General features: G+C 40.0%; 1 protein-coding gene across 1 annotated transcript in view; it reads right to left on the minus strand.

The window, feature by feature from the left end:
* Positions 1-125: 125 nt before the first annotated feature.
* The window catches only part of med30 (mediator complex subunit 30), a 48,623-nt gene continuing 32,970 nt past the window's right edge, over positions 126-15,778 (minus strand). Inside the window, exon 5 of the mRNA XM_065471867.1 lies at positions 126-1,477. Coding sequence (XP_065327939.1) covers positions 1,382-1,477 — 96 coding nt within the window. The 3' untranslated portion in view covers positions 126-1,381. The remainder of the gene's footprint in view (positions 1,478-15,778) is intronic.

Raw genomic sequence — 15,778 nt, forward strand, 5'->3', positions numbered from 1 at the left:
GCATACTAATGTTCTTGAACATGTGTTGTCCCCATTACTTACAAGAAAATGAAAATTGGAACCAGATAATCGGTTGGATTAAAATACAAGCTAACATCCACTTTAAAAAGATCAACATATTCACAATACGACTCGTGATTTTGCCACAGTGTTTTTTCTTATTGAAGTTCTCAGGTACAATATACATTTGTAACATAGGCATGTAACAGAATATAAGGATTAAATAGAATATATCAATTTCTCTACAGGCATAAACCCTCTATTGAGCTAGCAGCTACAGACAGATAAAACATTAACTCTTCAGATTAACTGAGAGAAGAAAAAAAAACAACGCTGATTGTAATGTTGAATGTCGAGGTAGACAGAATATTTTCTGCCATGCTGATGACACCGGTGCCCTCCATCCCCTGGCTCCTCCATGGGATGTCTTGTCCTCATTTGTCTCCTCTCATGTATCCTCTGTTCTTTAATGTCTTCTTTTAGAAGCCTGTTGATATTGCTAAAGTACCAATTCCTTCTGTAAAGCGCTGCTTCAGCCAGTCTGTGGTAACCTGTCATACATCCAGTTTAAGAACCTATCACCAATCCGTTATCTGTAGTCCATGTGTACCTGTGGATGTCCTACATACAAGGTGCAATCAAAAAACTCTGAGATTGTGCCTGTTGAGAAAGAATCGACTGAGACATTGATTATGTGAATGCGAACGGGTGATTGAATTAACTTTTGTGAGTCAGGGGTCATTGATATTTTTGTATCCACGTGCAGTGGCACATTTATGCCGTGAAACAGGCACACTGTCTCAGAGTCTGCAAGCAGATCTATCAACAGACCCCAGAATGAGCCAAAATCTGTCTCGCAGATCATCGATTTTAGTTGGCTGTTTTGCTTTGCATTAACAACTAAACAGGTTGTTTTTGCAGGAGAAGAACCTAAAGTGCCAAAGCATGAAGTGCACAACAAAGAGCATGCTTTGCATTGTTTAAATCAACATTCAGTGTGTGCACTGTGAATTCATCCACAGTGTAAGACTGTCAATGAGTTCTGCAGCAACGTCCTGAGGGAGAAGATTAAACCAACACAAACTTGGGCACGACAGCAGCTCGGTGGTTCATGGTGACAATGCACAGGTTCTCTGGCCACACTGACACACCCGCTACCCACCCTATGCCTTGCGTTGTTGCTAAAGAAGTAGGTCCCTACAAGCTGTTTACTTAGATCATCCTTGCTCACAAAATAAGCTTCACATTAAAACAGCTGTTATTTGGAAGCTGTGGATGAGATGCAGCCTGTCCTAAAGACTACGTTAATTTTAAAGATTTTATAGATACCGTCTCTAAACTTTCTGATTGCACCTTGTACACATGTGTTTGTGTGTGTGGCTCAGCTCCTGACAGCCAGCATGGAGTTGATCTCCCAGATGAGGTTGCGGAGTTGGTCCATGATCTGTTTCAGGTGCTGGTTCTTCTGCTTCAGTTTCTGTAGGAAAAACATAGAAAAGAGAGGGGAAAAGCATGTTTTAGATACAAAAGCAATTATAACTACAAATGTGAGAGCAGTTTGGTTATTGAAAAAAAGGCCTGCTTAAACAGTGTAAAACCAACAAAGCAATTATACATACACACAAATAATTACAGATTGGTTTTCAGCTACTACCCACAACAACACAAAAACTCCTGATTCATACCATTTACTGTAACACTGTAAATCCTTGTAACATACATAAATTACTTAACAAATGCTACTGAAGAAAAATACATTCCAGATGTGATCTCGCTCCTAATGATGCTGCCACTTTGCCGCTCCCATTAGAAAACAAGCAGGTTCTAACCACAAAGTCTGGCTCGACAAATATTTTCGAAATTACTATTAGTCAGTTATTCTGAAGGCAAATAAAATGTTAAAATACGCACACACACAACTTTTGACTGGGAAAGGCTTTTAGTGGGGACACTGCTGATACTTGGGCTGGTGTCAAAAATCACTGCCAGATTGGGGTGTGGTTTAGAAAAATGTCACGGTAAAAGGCGCAGGATTACATCACTTATTCCTCCATTCTACAGGGCTCAACTGTTCCTACAAAATGAGTCACATGGTGGCAATGTGCAGCTTGTTCCTTAATTAAGATAAACAACCCGTTTTAACCCTCAAGGGACTTGAGGGTATGTATTTTACTGGTTCCTCCAAAAATCTGCACCGTAAGACACAAGCAGGTTGCAGATATAATTTTTTTAAGCACGCCATGCTTCGGTAAACTCAAAATAGCATTATCAATAATTTAAATGGTAGAAAGTGAATTTCCAATATTTTATTCGTTTTTTAATGAAATAAAGTGTTTTGTTTCTTCAGACTTGGCCTCTGACAAACAAAAGTACAGCTGAGTGCTTTACTGGTTGTTTGTATGTGGTGAAACCCTAGAGGGTTAATTCGAGTCATCCACCATCCTGCTGCTATAAATGATCGGCAAAATAAAAAATGTGCATTGCTCTGCAGCTGAAAATTGTCTCCAACAATGAACCATTTAATCCCCGTCTGTCATAAACTACGGAGCCCCCCACCTTTTGGTTAAAAAAGATCCTTGCTGTACTTAAACATTTTGATGTTTTTCATCTTATTGCTAAGAAAAACAGTGCCAATATCTAGCAGGCATCATATTTACCTTGTTCAACATCTTATTTTAGTGTATTAATCTGCTCACATTTACTAATTAGCATCAGTTCCTTTGTGAAGCTGAGCGGTGTAGGTAATCAACATCTGATTGTGAGAATTCGTCCTGGATTGTGGAGAAAAATCAGCACTAAATGCAACTGCCTGTTTCCTGAGCTGTGCAGAATAAGAAGCTTGTTTTTCACCTGAAAAGCTGTTAAGTCACTACAACTCTGTTAATGTAGCACTATCCACCTGATATACGGTGCAGCTGTGTAGGTGCTGCTCTCTCTAATTTAGACTTCAGATGTACAGCTGCTTAAGTGGTGATTATAGCTGTCAGCTGAACCATTCATAATCAACCGCATTAAGTAAAGAATTTAATAAAATACATTAGGAAATGTAAGGTTAGTAGTTAATGTCAAGAAACATAAAATACAAACTGCCTATTGCTTAGACCCAGCAGGGCGTTGGTTTAAGCCGAGTGAGCTACCGGGCTTCAAATATACTGGCAGAAAACCTGAGAAAAAAAACTTAACTCACAAAATGTCACTTTCATTGAGTGAAAATAAAACTGTGGTCAAGATGAAACCAACAAATAATTCAACAACCATGTAACGGTAGAGAATTCACAAACCAACTTATCTTTAGGACAGGGGTGTCCAACTCCAGGCCTCAAGGGCCGGAGTCCTGCAGGTTTTAGATCTCACCCTGGTCAACACACCCGAATCAAATGATTAGTTCATTAGCAGGCCTTTCAAGAACTTCAAGACATGTTGAGGAGGTAATTTAGCCATTTAAATCATTTATATCACTCTACTGGCTTGATCGATATAATGCAAATATTCAAAAGGTTTCAACAAAGCTGTGAGGCTGAAAAATGAAGCCAAAAAGTGCAGTCTCTGTAAAGGCCACACGAGGCTGGCTCCAATCCTCACAGACTCCCATGTTAAAGCTTCCAGCAGTAATGGCATTTCATTTTTGACTTTTTGCTTTTAGTTCAGATTAGTTTCCTGTCAGAGGCCAGACTGGAAAATCAACACAGGGTTGGACCATCAGGGGTGGACAAATATTAATAATATTCCCAAGGGAAACTGGGACTCTTGCGGAGGGCCATCCCAACGAACTAAATTCATCTTAATATTAATTTTTATCTCTTTATCTTTTTCTGAACTGCTACTGGTACGAGTAAATGTTAGAATTAGACCCCAGTTGAGGTCCCTTGAGGAAATAAACTGCAGAGCGTTGTGGATGGACTGAACATGTGAAATGTGTTTTGTTTTCCTCTTTCTGAAATGTGTATGGCAGGAGGCTTAATAAAAGCTTCAAAGCCACATTTAACTCCAGGTATTTCTCCCGCACACAATAAACAAAGTTTCCTCACCTGCCTGCTGACATCTCTCCCAAACACTCCCTGCTTCAGCTCACTTCATCAATCCTCGCCCCACTAATCGCTAAACTAACACACACATCTGGCCTGCTTCGGGAGGGTACCGGTACATCACAGAGCAGCAAACAACACAATCTCCCAGTTAGTCACTCAGGGTTTTGTTCGCTGATTGCCTCTAAATGCCGCACCAAGATCTCTAAGTCAACAGCTGCCATGGACTGAAGTGCCTCATTGCCCAAGCTTTATACATAAACAAATAATAGCTCCTGAGCTGCTGTTGCTGGAGAGCCAGAAGAATAAAAGTGAGTACAGCTGCCAAATGTGCGCGGCCTTTTGAAAAAATAACTCTGCCATTTGGAGGTTTGGGCAAATCAAGCAGCAGCAGTACATCACAGCGACTCGCTCAGCCGCTTCTCCTCTGATAGATATCCAGAGTGAGTGAGGGGGAGAGAAAGAGGAGAGTTCCTTCACTCAGGAGCTACTGTATCTGCAGTGCAGTGAAATCTATTAAGATTAAATCCATCTCACTCTCTCGCTAACACTCCTTTAGCCATGACTAATTACCAGCCATTTTTGCAGCGCAGATAACACCTTGAGCAATCGATTTCACACAGCTCTTTTAATATCAACTGTTTAGCTGATTGTCCTTGAAGATATTCCACAGTGGAACATTTGGAAGCCTTCCAGTCTTTCTCCCCCTCACTCTTCCCCTCTCTCTGGGGGGCTCTAAAAGCATCTCAAGCTCTCTTACTCCATCCTACCTTCTATCTCTCCAACTTACACTTTGAGTCTTAAGTGTGTGTGTGCGTGAGAAGATGGCAGTGAGTGTGTATTAAAAGGGATATGCCTCATTAATCTGACAAGCAAGTCTTGAAATAACTCTGTCATTTACTCCGTATTAATGAGACGATACCCAGAGTCTTTGTAATCTCCAAGAATACAACGTTGCTCCCTTTTTTAAAAAAAAAAAAAGTGAAACACTTTTTGCTCCATGAAGATTTAAAAAAGGAGCTGCACTCAGAAATATATTTTTCATCTTGCTTTTTAAGAATAAAACAGCCACATATGGCTTCAAAGACGCATTTTTTGTCTTCACTTTTGAATACAGACTCTTCCACAAAATTGTGCCCTATGCTTTCTTTGAAAGCAGGCAATAAAATTATACATTTTTCACAGTGGAAATAAGACTATAGAGGCAGCAAAGCCTTCACAGCACATTTATTATAAAAGGCTCGCTGGCATATCTTGATATATGAATAACAAGACTGCTATTATCACAGTAATGATTCGGCAACCTCAGGGAGATATAATTCCATTCATAACCTCATAATTAGCGGAACTCTAATCCTTCACACCTATAATGCAATATTTGGAGAAAGGGTTTACTACAGAGAACAAAGCAGTGGAATGGAGCTCTGAACTGTCTCCTCTTTGTCTGAATTACGAGGCTTTTTGCACACACTTCAGGAATCCAGCAAATACGCTCCCTCGTTTCTCAATGTTCGGACCCACAATAATGTTCTGATGTCCTTTCAATCCACAGCAAGAGCACTGACAGGCCATCGCCCACTGCAGGGTGGCCAGTCAACAACTCATGAAAGTAAACAAGGAACCGCTGTCTGAGTCCTGTCTCCAAGGGCCTCCTGCAGACTGGGAGACTTCCTACCTGGAAACGCTGGTAGTAGTCTGCGGCTTCGTGGAGGAAAGAGCTTAAAAGAACAGCGACCTGAGATAGAAACGGTGATTGGCACGGCCAGAAGAGAAGCAGCAAGATGAGGGGAGTGAAAATAATGATCCAGAACAAGTGTTTAGGTTGTGATGTGAGTGTGTGTACATGGAAAGGGTGGGAGGATAAGGGTGTGTTTGTGTGCATCAGTCTCTGTCGTGCAGGTGATTTATCCACAGTTTTTACTGCTTTTACTTAGAATGCATTTCTTATTAGAAGGTACCACAAAGCATGGACTTTAAAAATCAGAATCAAGACATTTGTGGTTTGCAGAAATCAATGATTCAAAAGCAGAACGCAGACGCAGGTCACGCTGTTACGTAAAAAAAAAGGCTTTTACTTTATCTGCTGTGCGGACAGAAAGCCACTGCAGCCGCGATCACCGTTTATAACAGAAGCTCGGTGCTGTTTGCTGTTTGAACATATTAACACTGCAGCCAAAGCCATGTAACAACCGCCTCATCTTACTGCATATAAAGGGGAATATGGCAGAGGTTGACAGGTTTTAGATTTGGAAAAAGAGTGAATCAATACTCAGTAAAGGTCAAATAAATATGATTTTTATAGAGAGAATAAAGTCAGGTCAGTGCATCGCTAGTATGGGTACCCAACTGAGTGAATTTGTTAGTGTGTGTGTGGAATCTGAGAGTAGGAAGAGAAGGTCATGCTAATGTCCAACTGCAGGACGCTCTCAGGTGCACTTGCAGAACATCTGGGCAGAGGACAGGCCGGGGTGAGATGTGTTTTTCAAAGCACAGGCAAGTTGCACGCAGAATGAGCCTTGTAAACAAGTCACATGGACTCACGGAGCTGTTTATCGGACACAGTTTTGGGAACACATCATCTAAAGAGATTAAACATTTTGGCAGCAGTGGGAGAAATCCAATTCCCATCCCTGTAACCTCCACTAAGTATGAAAGACATGTCAGAGTACCTGTCTGTGTTGTACTTTACCTCTGATTTATACACAGTAATAACAAATTTCTATTTTAAAAAAGAAAGAAAGAAAAAAAACATGCTTATGAAGACGGAGAAACCAGAGCCAAAGAGCAGCGTGACCTTTTTTTTTTTTTAAATGTTACTTTTAAAAAAACACGTTATTTTGAAGAAGACAGAACATGCAGCAGAACAAATGAGTAATAAAACCAAAAGAAAGAACAAAAACATTATTGTATTATATATAATATTAAAGAGTGCGACTCTGTGTGTGCAGGAGTGATATGTAATATATCTATAATGTAGTACATACCTTTACAGGACTGAGTGGAGGACATATAATACTATAGATGTTTGCTATTAGCTGTTAGCTGAGCTGTTAAATCATTACACATGTCATGTTATTGTCTCTTTATGTTGTGTTTTGTGGGTTATTTCTGTTTACGTTGTGTTTTATTGTGTTTTCGCATTTTTCTATTTGCCGGCGTTTCGTTAAGTTCCAATGCGTTTGACCTCCCATGGCTACTGTATAATATGCTCATGCTCCCTTCTATACTTCAGACACTTCATAAGATTCTCGTGTTGTTCTTTGATATAAAAGTGACACAGATAAGACGAGCAGCTACAGTATCTGTGTCACTGTACGCTGCTGCTCTGTAAAGAAAAAAAAACATCCTATACATGCTCTGAGCCACACACTGATGAGATCCATCAGTATCTGTAGCTTTTATCCAGACAGTATCTGGTGCCTTATTCACCATCAACTTAAAAAAAAACTACCAGTTTGGATCTCATGGAGAAAATGACCATTGATTATTCAGAGGTCGGCTGAATATGTCTGAAAATGATGAGATGTACAAGTAAAGGACACGAAATGGAGAGTGGACACATGAGGTCTTGGTTACCGAGCCATATACCAGTTTGTTTAATGGATGAAGGATATTTCTCTGTCTCTTCCATCCCTGTCTGCCTTTCTCTGATTTCCTACATCACGCTCCCCATCTGCCCCACTCGTCCAAACTAGATCAAAGCTGCTGTCCCCGGTAGACGAGTGAAAGACAGAAGTAAAAGGGGAGAAAAAAATGAATTTTTCATCGAAATCACTACATTAAAATTCAGTTCCACTGAAACTTTGCCACAAGAGAAGCTCTAACGACTATATCTGTGTGTCATGTCAAGACAGATTCTGACTCAGGCCACCAAAGGACATTCCCTGACCTGAAATCCATTAGTGACAAATATATTCATACATTCACATCAGTGTAGGCCCAATGGAGATTGCTTTCGATTAAAGTGAATAGCTTTCCGCACCTTCAATACGGCATTCATCAACAGTCAGGCGCAACAACTCAGCACAAAACCTAAATCTGTAAACACTCGGGATTTGTCGAATGTAGGCCATCAAACAACAGGGCGTCTCCAGGGTTATCGAGCTTGATAATTGCCATCTCTATATGAATTAATTCTGCTGCATTATTTCTGTGTTAAAGCTGACTGGGGAGGGGTTATTTTTATCCCTTAGACATTACAGAAAAATCGAGCTAATCTGACAATTATATTACTGTGTGAATAGGATGAAGTATTCACCTGCTTTTTAACCATTTACCCTGTTTCATCTGCAATTAAAAACACGACCACCACACTTCTTTGAGCATATTAGAATCTCTTGTGTGCTTTTTGATGAAGGGCCGGAAAGACAAGACTTCAATTAAAAAAAAAATAATACTACACACACACACACACACACACAGAGGAATGTAGCAAGTGAAGCAAAAACCTGCCTTCACTCAGGATTCTTCTGCTAATCCGGCCTGTCGCCGGCAACTCAAATCGCAGCTTTTACTCCAATGGATCTGGCTGGGAATTACAAGTGTAAGTGTCTGTGAGTGAGGAGAAGGGATTAGAGAAGAGAAGAGAAGAGAAGAGAAGAGAAGAGAAGAGAAGAGAAGAGAAGAGAAGAGAAGAGGAGATGGGAGACCTTTCCCCCCTTTTTTTAAACAGTCATATGAATGATTTTTCATGACATATGACCGCTTCTATGTCATCATTTGCAACTATTACCATCCACACACTCAAAATCTTTTGATCTTTTTCATCATGTCTGACATCAGCCATAATAAATCATAAAATAAATTAAAACCTTCACTGTCAGTCCAGCGAGAGAGCAGCAGGTATTCATGCTCTTACTCCTTCGAAAAAATAATGCAAAATCACTTTCTGGGGGTTGTTTTATTTGTTTGTTTGTTTAACCAGAATTGGATGATGCCAATCATAATTTACTGCCTTCCAAATTTATGGTTTCCAGTTGGTTTAAAAAAGAGACTTGTGCTTCCCATCTGGTTGTGCTAACACTGTACTGAGCTTTCACTGCAGACAGGGCTCAGGCAGCTCCTCCACACACCATGAACCACGTGAGGTAAAGATACAGAAAGGTTTTACTCAAGACTAAGGTGGTTTGGAAGAATCAGTCCAAATGGAGTTTGTGTCAAAGCAGCACTTCAGAACCAACAAACCTTGTGTTTGACTTTGGTCAAAAAACATTCCTCAACAAAAGTGACATTAAATCTAAGCCAATAGCAGGTATTCTTTTAAGGACCGACTCTATAACTAGGTATGTGGACAAGCATTTCTGAATGTACAACATGTTGACCCAGCAGCAGACGACACACTGTGTGGCACTCCAGCCATCTAGAAGAGTAAACTGAGGCTACAATTGAAACAAGCCCACCCAAATTAGACAATAGAAGATTAGATAATTATTGCCTGGTCTGATGAGTCTCAATATCTGCTTTTGTTCAGATCCCTTAGTACTAACAGAACATCATTCATGTCCATCCCTTTATGACCACAGTGTACCCATCTTCTACCCAACCAGGTAACGTATCAAAGCTCAGGTCATCCCAAACAGCTTTCTTGAGCGCAACAGTGACTTCACTGTACTCGAATGGCCTCCACAGGCACCAGATCTCAGTCCCATAGAGCACCTTTGGGATGTGGTGGAACAGCAACTTTGTAAGTCTGTCATGTTAATCTAAAAGTGTTTCCAACCCAGTGCCATCAAGGTGTACCTAATGAAGTGGCCAGAGAGAGCACTGCAAACCTATATAAAGGAAATATAATGATATACCATAATACTGCCAGAATGTTAAAAAAAATTACCAAGATAACAAAAAATATTTATTTTAAAGCACAGAAAACCAGCAAGTAGGAAGACATAAAGGAAGGGGAAAACCATCTACCTACATGTTGCTAGCTTACCTAGCATGGGCTAGCATGCTAGCTCAGAAATTCATCAGCAACACTGGTTTGAAGGCAGTTAGACTGGTGCTTTGTTCTATAGTAAAGGAAACTGACCATGCGGTGTCAGGACAATATATGTAATAGTGCCTGTGTACAACTCCCAACTAAAGCTTAACACATTAAAAAGTAAGAAGGCACCACCTTGTGGCTATTCAGTAACTGTGCTTTACAAAGTAATTATTGACAGCACTGAAGATTACTACAAATTTTAAAATAAAAAATGAGAAAAAATGACCCAAATAGTCTAGCTAGCAGTGGATTTAGCCAGTCATTGATATATATTTGTCTAATCGCCCAACCCCCACCTCAAAGTGAACAAAAACAGCTTCTGTCTTTTCCACAAGGTTTGCTAAGGCTAAAGCAAACCCCCTGGCTATCCTCAGACAGTGAGATTGAGATTGGGTGCCTGCGCCAGAGTGAAATTTAATTAAATTTTATTATTCATAACAAGCGTGACAGGAAACATGGAGAAGAGCCACAGCTATGTGTAAAGGTGCTCTTTTTTCCCCAGAATCCAGTGATCCCCTAAATTATGTAGAAATGACTCATTTCCTGAAGGAATTGTAACTCTCTTTCAGGAAGAAGAATTAGGACAAAGCAAACTCATGGGGCCAACACTTTTAGCATCGAGAGTGTCTACAGTAAAAGCTACCAGGCTCTGTTCTTAAAGTGCTATAATCTCTGTCCATGCAGCCATAACGCTGATGAGCATAAAATCTTTTCGGGACCTTCTACTGATTATTTCGCAAGCTAACTTTTGCATATTTATTACAAGTGAATGAAAATGGCTTGGGTAATCAATCATTTAGGTTGTTCCACAGAATATGCAGCATGAGTAAAAATAAGCTGCAATGATCTGCAGTCACCAACTCCTTTAAGAACTTAGTTTATAAGTGGTGTAGACAAAGTGGTGCACAGATTAAGTCCACTGGTGATATGTGGCAAACTGCCAGTAACGTGACTGAAAACGTGAGTGTAATAAGGCTATGGGTTGTCCTTTTGATTATATATTTTTAATCACTGTGTAACTGAAGCCGCAGATTCTTTACCTCACCTTAAAATGTTAAGTAAGGTACGAGAATTTCCCTACAATGTTTATTGCTGATTGCATTTTATGTGCATAAAAATAACAAGTCGAGATATTTATTTGTAAAGCCAACAGGAAATTATTCAAGGACTACTTGAAAAATGATACCTGTATCAAAAATGTCGTTTTTAAAAACCGGGGTTGTTCAATTTATTTATCTTTTCATGCTTTGTTAAACATTCCTGTAGCATTCAGACAAATACTTTGTTTGAATTCATTACCTAGTAACACAGTTTCTGTTATAGCTGCTTAAATGTGAGTTATATTATATTTCATTTAGACACAGTTAAGTCAAAAGTTACAGTGATTCTTAATCTGTCTGCATTAATTTATTATTTGTGGTATGGGAAGGTCCCAGCAGCAGGACCCCCAGTCTGGAACAGAGCAGGCATCAGTAATAACAGATAAGGGCTATGCCATATCATCACATTTAATGCGATAAACTGTCACATCACAATATCACCGACATAGAAACATCACGCTTTTATTTTCCCCAAAACAATGAGGCAAGCCTAGACATGCTGGAAAGCCAGAGCCCATGTCATCACCTACTAAGGATTTTTTTTACCTGTAAAGGGAGCTACAAAAAACAAGCTTGTTTTACCACTCAAGGCAAAAACATAGAATCAAATGCAATAGCTGATAGGCAGTGTTGGGAAGGTTACTTTTAAAATATATTCCATTACAGAATACTGAATACATGCCCCAAAATGTATTCTGTAACGTATTCCGTTACGTTACTCAATGAGAGTAACGTATTCTGAATACTTTGGATTACTTAATATATTATCATGCTGTTTACAACTACGTGAATGTACTATTGCTGTGTGATTTATTACTGTTACTGAAGGTCCGCGGCTCCGAACCGTAGTAAAGGGACCTCTGGCTAATACGGTGGGTTCCGTGTCGGGCTGGTAGCCGGAAAATAGCTTTACTTTGTTGTCTGGGTCAACTTTGCTTGCCAGAGAGAGCCGTTGAAAGGCTGCTCCAACGGAACTTATTTTTTCCGGAGGAAAACACGAACACAGTGTACAGTTGAGTCTTAATAGCTTACTTACAAATGGGCTCGTCAGGCACTGTTCTTGGCTGCAGTGGTTATTATTATATTTACATGCTTCCAGCTCCCGTTTTTGCTCCGTGACAGCTCGGACTTTTCCTTTCTCTCCCTCCTCGCGCTCACAGACACATAACGTGTATGGTAGTCCATTCTCGCTGCAGCACGGACTACACTGCCCATGAGGCTACATTCTTTAGGGCCATGCCTGTAGCATTCTGCCTTTTAGCTTAGCACAACAACAACAACAACAACAAAAAAGCGCTCTCTCACCCAGGAAACACGCAGAGAGAGAGCGCGTCACCCAGTAACCATGGCAACCGTAACGCTGCCGCCTGGAATAACAGAACGTAGCTGTCAAACAAACCCAAACAGTCCTGACCCGCGACAATATGAAACAGGAAAGTACCGCCGTGTAATCCATTTATTTCAACAAAGTAACTGTATTCTGAATACCACCTTTTTAAACGGTAACTGTAACGGAATACAGTTACTCATATTTTGTATTCTAAATACGTAACGGCGGTACATGTATTCCGTTACTCCCCAACACTGCTGATAGGTGCACTTCATTTGACAGGTAGAGCAAACAGAGGATGGAAATTACTGACCTTGCTAAAAGAATGGCAACGGAGTGACCAAAAGGTAGAAAATATTTTTCATTAATCATTTTTTATGTGACAATATTGTGGAAGGTTAAGTTACTTTAGTTATTGTTAAACTAAACTATTAAGCAGCTATTTTTAATACTTCTTTTTAAAATATTTTATGGAAAACACTACGTGGGCTCATGCTGTATTACAGTACATAATGCTATAATGCTTCACCTGCTGGCACCTTGTTTCAGTAGATTTATACTTTAAACTCACTGACATCACTAACACTAGCTCACTGATGAAGGATGAAAAGTCCTTCATTTATTTGCACTAAGTAAATGCTGCTGCCTGCAAGCGGCACTCACCCAGAAAACACTGGTCAGTATTCATTTTCTATATCATGTTAAATATCATTGCAAATTTCACTGCAAAATTGTGATATAGATTTGAGGCTATAATAAATAGGATATTGATTCAGTGGAGGAGGAGGAGGGGGTGGGCTGGGTGGCAAAGCAGCTTGCAGAGGACACGGCAGCAGTAGGCAGGCTAAAGCTTGAACTTAAAAAGCACACAGTATATGAGATTAGCCAGAGGATGTGCAGGAGGGTATCAGTTGAGCCATCAGCTGTTGTGAACTGGCGCTGAGATCAGCTGTTATCAGCTGATGTGCCAGAATTACAGGCTCGGCTTGACTCCATGCCCGGTTTGTACTAAAGGTAGGCTCACAGTAAAAAACAAACATTCACATTTTATCAGTTTTTGAAAAAGTGAGACGTTGATTATTTTTGTATGTGCAGACCCTCTCCTACCTTTCCCCGTGCATGTATTTTTACCTAAGAAAGCATTCAAGATTCAAAAGCACAGTCTAGTTTCAGCTATTGCATCTGTTTAATATCATAGCCACTGTGCATCTGTGCCTCCTAGCCAGAGGCTGTCCAGTTGACAGCATCTGGAGAGCAGACAGAATATTCATGATGCAACCTCGATGGTATGCGCCAGCACAAACATGAGAACACAGAGCATCACAACTGTATCACATGCTGCCAAATAGAAAATATTAACGATGGAAATTTTTACACATAAACAATATATTTCACATTGCACCACTAAATTATATGCTTCATGTATATATATGATGTATTTGCTCTCGTATCGCTTTGAGCTCACAAATATTGGACATACACGGTGAGTCAATACGTTGGGCAGACACAGCAGGAAACTCATTGATTTCTGCTGTCCAAATTAGACATCGCAGCTCTTGTTTCACAGTGATTAGCGCCGCTTTAGAAAGTCTGCTGCAGTAAATTCCCCTAAGCTGATTAATGTATACGATTCTGAATGAACAATTTAACATGAATGCTTCCAGATTGCACTTGATGATGTGAGTCCATGTGTATTAAAAATGTTCCACCAAAGTAAAATGTCACTCCCTGATAAAACAAAAACAAATTGCCACTCTACGGGAACTTGTAAAAAGCATAAGTGAGTTGGGGGTAAGTAAGCGGCTTACTGCTCTGTGCCCTGCCTGGGGAACCCCGTGACGCTAAATGGGCCCTGGTTTACCATCTGACAGTATACTCACGGGAAGCGAGGCCAGGCAGCTTTAATTTGCCTGACATCAGTTAAAAAAAAAGCCTTAATTGACTTTATAAACTTTATGGCTTTTTCCTCAATGGGAAGGTTTAAGTGCGAGTGTGTTTTGTGTTTAGCATGGGCTGTCTCAGGGGAATAAAGGCCTTTAAAGGGATTCTGAAAGCAGATAAAAGCTTTCTCTTCCAGCAGTGGCAGAAATACAATAGCCATGTTGTCATCCTTGCATACACCTACCAACAGGGTTCTTTCAATACATCCTCAGCATTGAGGTGGAAAGCCTGCAGTGTCAGCCGACTGATGCAGAATGGTTGCAATCGATTTAGTATCTGAGGCTAGTCGCCTCCTCGCTCTCTCCTAAGCATTTGAGTCTCTGCCAGGTAGCCCTATCGATCGGGCTTTCCTCTGTGATTTGGTTCCCAAAAATAATGAATGAGGGCTGAGCGGGTGAAGTGCTGTTGCTTTAAAACTACTGATGGGCAACCATGCAAGCAACTTAACCTCTGGCAAAATTTCACATTAGTATCTATTTCACTGAATAATTATTAATTCATTTTCTTTTTTTGCAAACAAATGCACATGCACGGTACTCTTATATCTTCTCTAGTCATATTTAGCTCATGTGAGCTCCTGAATTGATTGCTAACTGCAGCAGATTGCAGTGTGAAGAGAATGCAAACAGATTAGAAAACAACATAACATTAACATTACATAACAAATGCATGGCTATGAGGGACAATGCCATATTATTTTTAAAACATGATGGTGGGTGATATTAAATTCCACTTAACTGTATTTATATAGTGGCAGAGACATGCTGGGACGAATGCATTACATTCTGTGTCCTGCTTGGTCTGTGCAACGTTTTTATTTAGAAGCCTGAGCATATTCTTTAGACCGCTCTTTTGTTTGACCTCCTCCCCTCTTCTCCAGCTGTGCTGTGCAGCTTTTCATGACTCACATCAAAAATAGACAAGGTGTATGTTTTTAGTAGAGGAGAGAGAAGCTTTTGGCACGCTTCTGAAACATTCTGCAGAACATAGTAGAAAAACCCAATTACTTCACTTTCTTCTTGTTTGCTTCTAAGCATTTTTTCCCCTTTGCAATCATCTTGATAATGTACCTATTAAAGAGGGCTGGTAAGTATACAGAGGCAGAATCCTGTAAATATAGTAATAAACTGCAATAAACGCCATTCTAAAATGACCATAAAAATGTTCACACTAGACTTTCTCAGTTAGAAAATCGTTATGATTACAAAAAAGGCACACCACTTAGGGAAATTAGTAATAAAACTAGCAGGTCTAGGCTAGACCACAAGAAGGATAAAAATGAGTTTCACTATGATGGAGACAAAGATACCATCATGTTTTTAAAAAGGTTTTAACAGGACTCTATGTGGTCATGTGAAACGAAATAAACAATAGTTTGTAGATCCGTATTTAGCAGCAATAA

The sequence above is a fragment of the Pelmatolapia mariae genome, linkage group LG22 (genome assembly GCF_036321145.2).
Source record: "Pelmatolapia mariae isolate MD_Pm_ZW linkage group LG22, Pm_UMD_F_2, whole genome shotgun sequence".
NCBI classification, from domain to species: domain Eukaryota; kingdom Metazoa; phylum Chordata; class Actinopteri; order Cichliformes; family Cichlidae; genus Pelmatolapia; species Pelmatolapia mariae.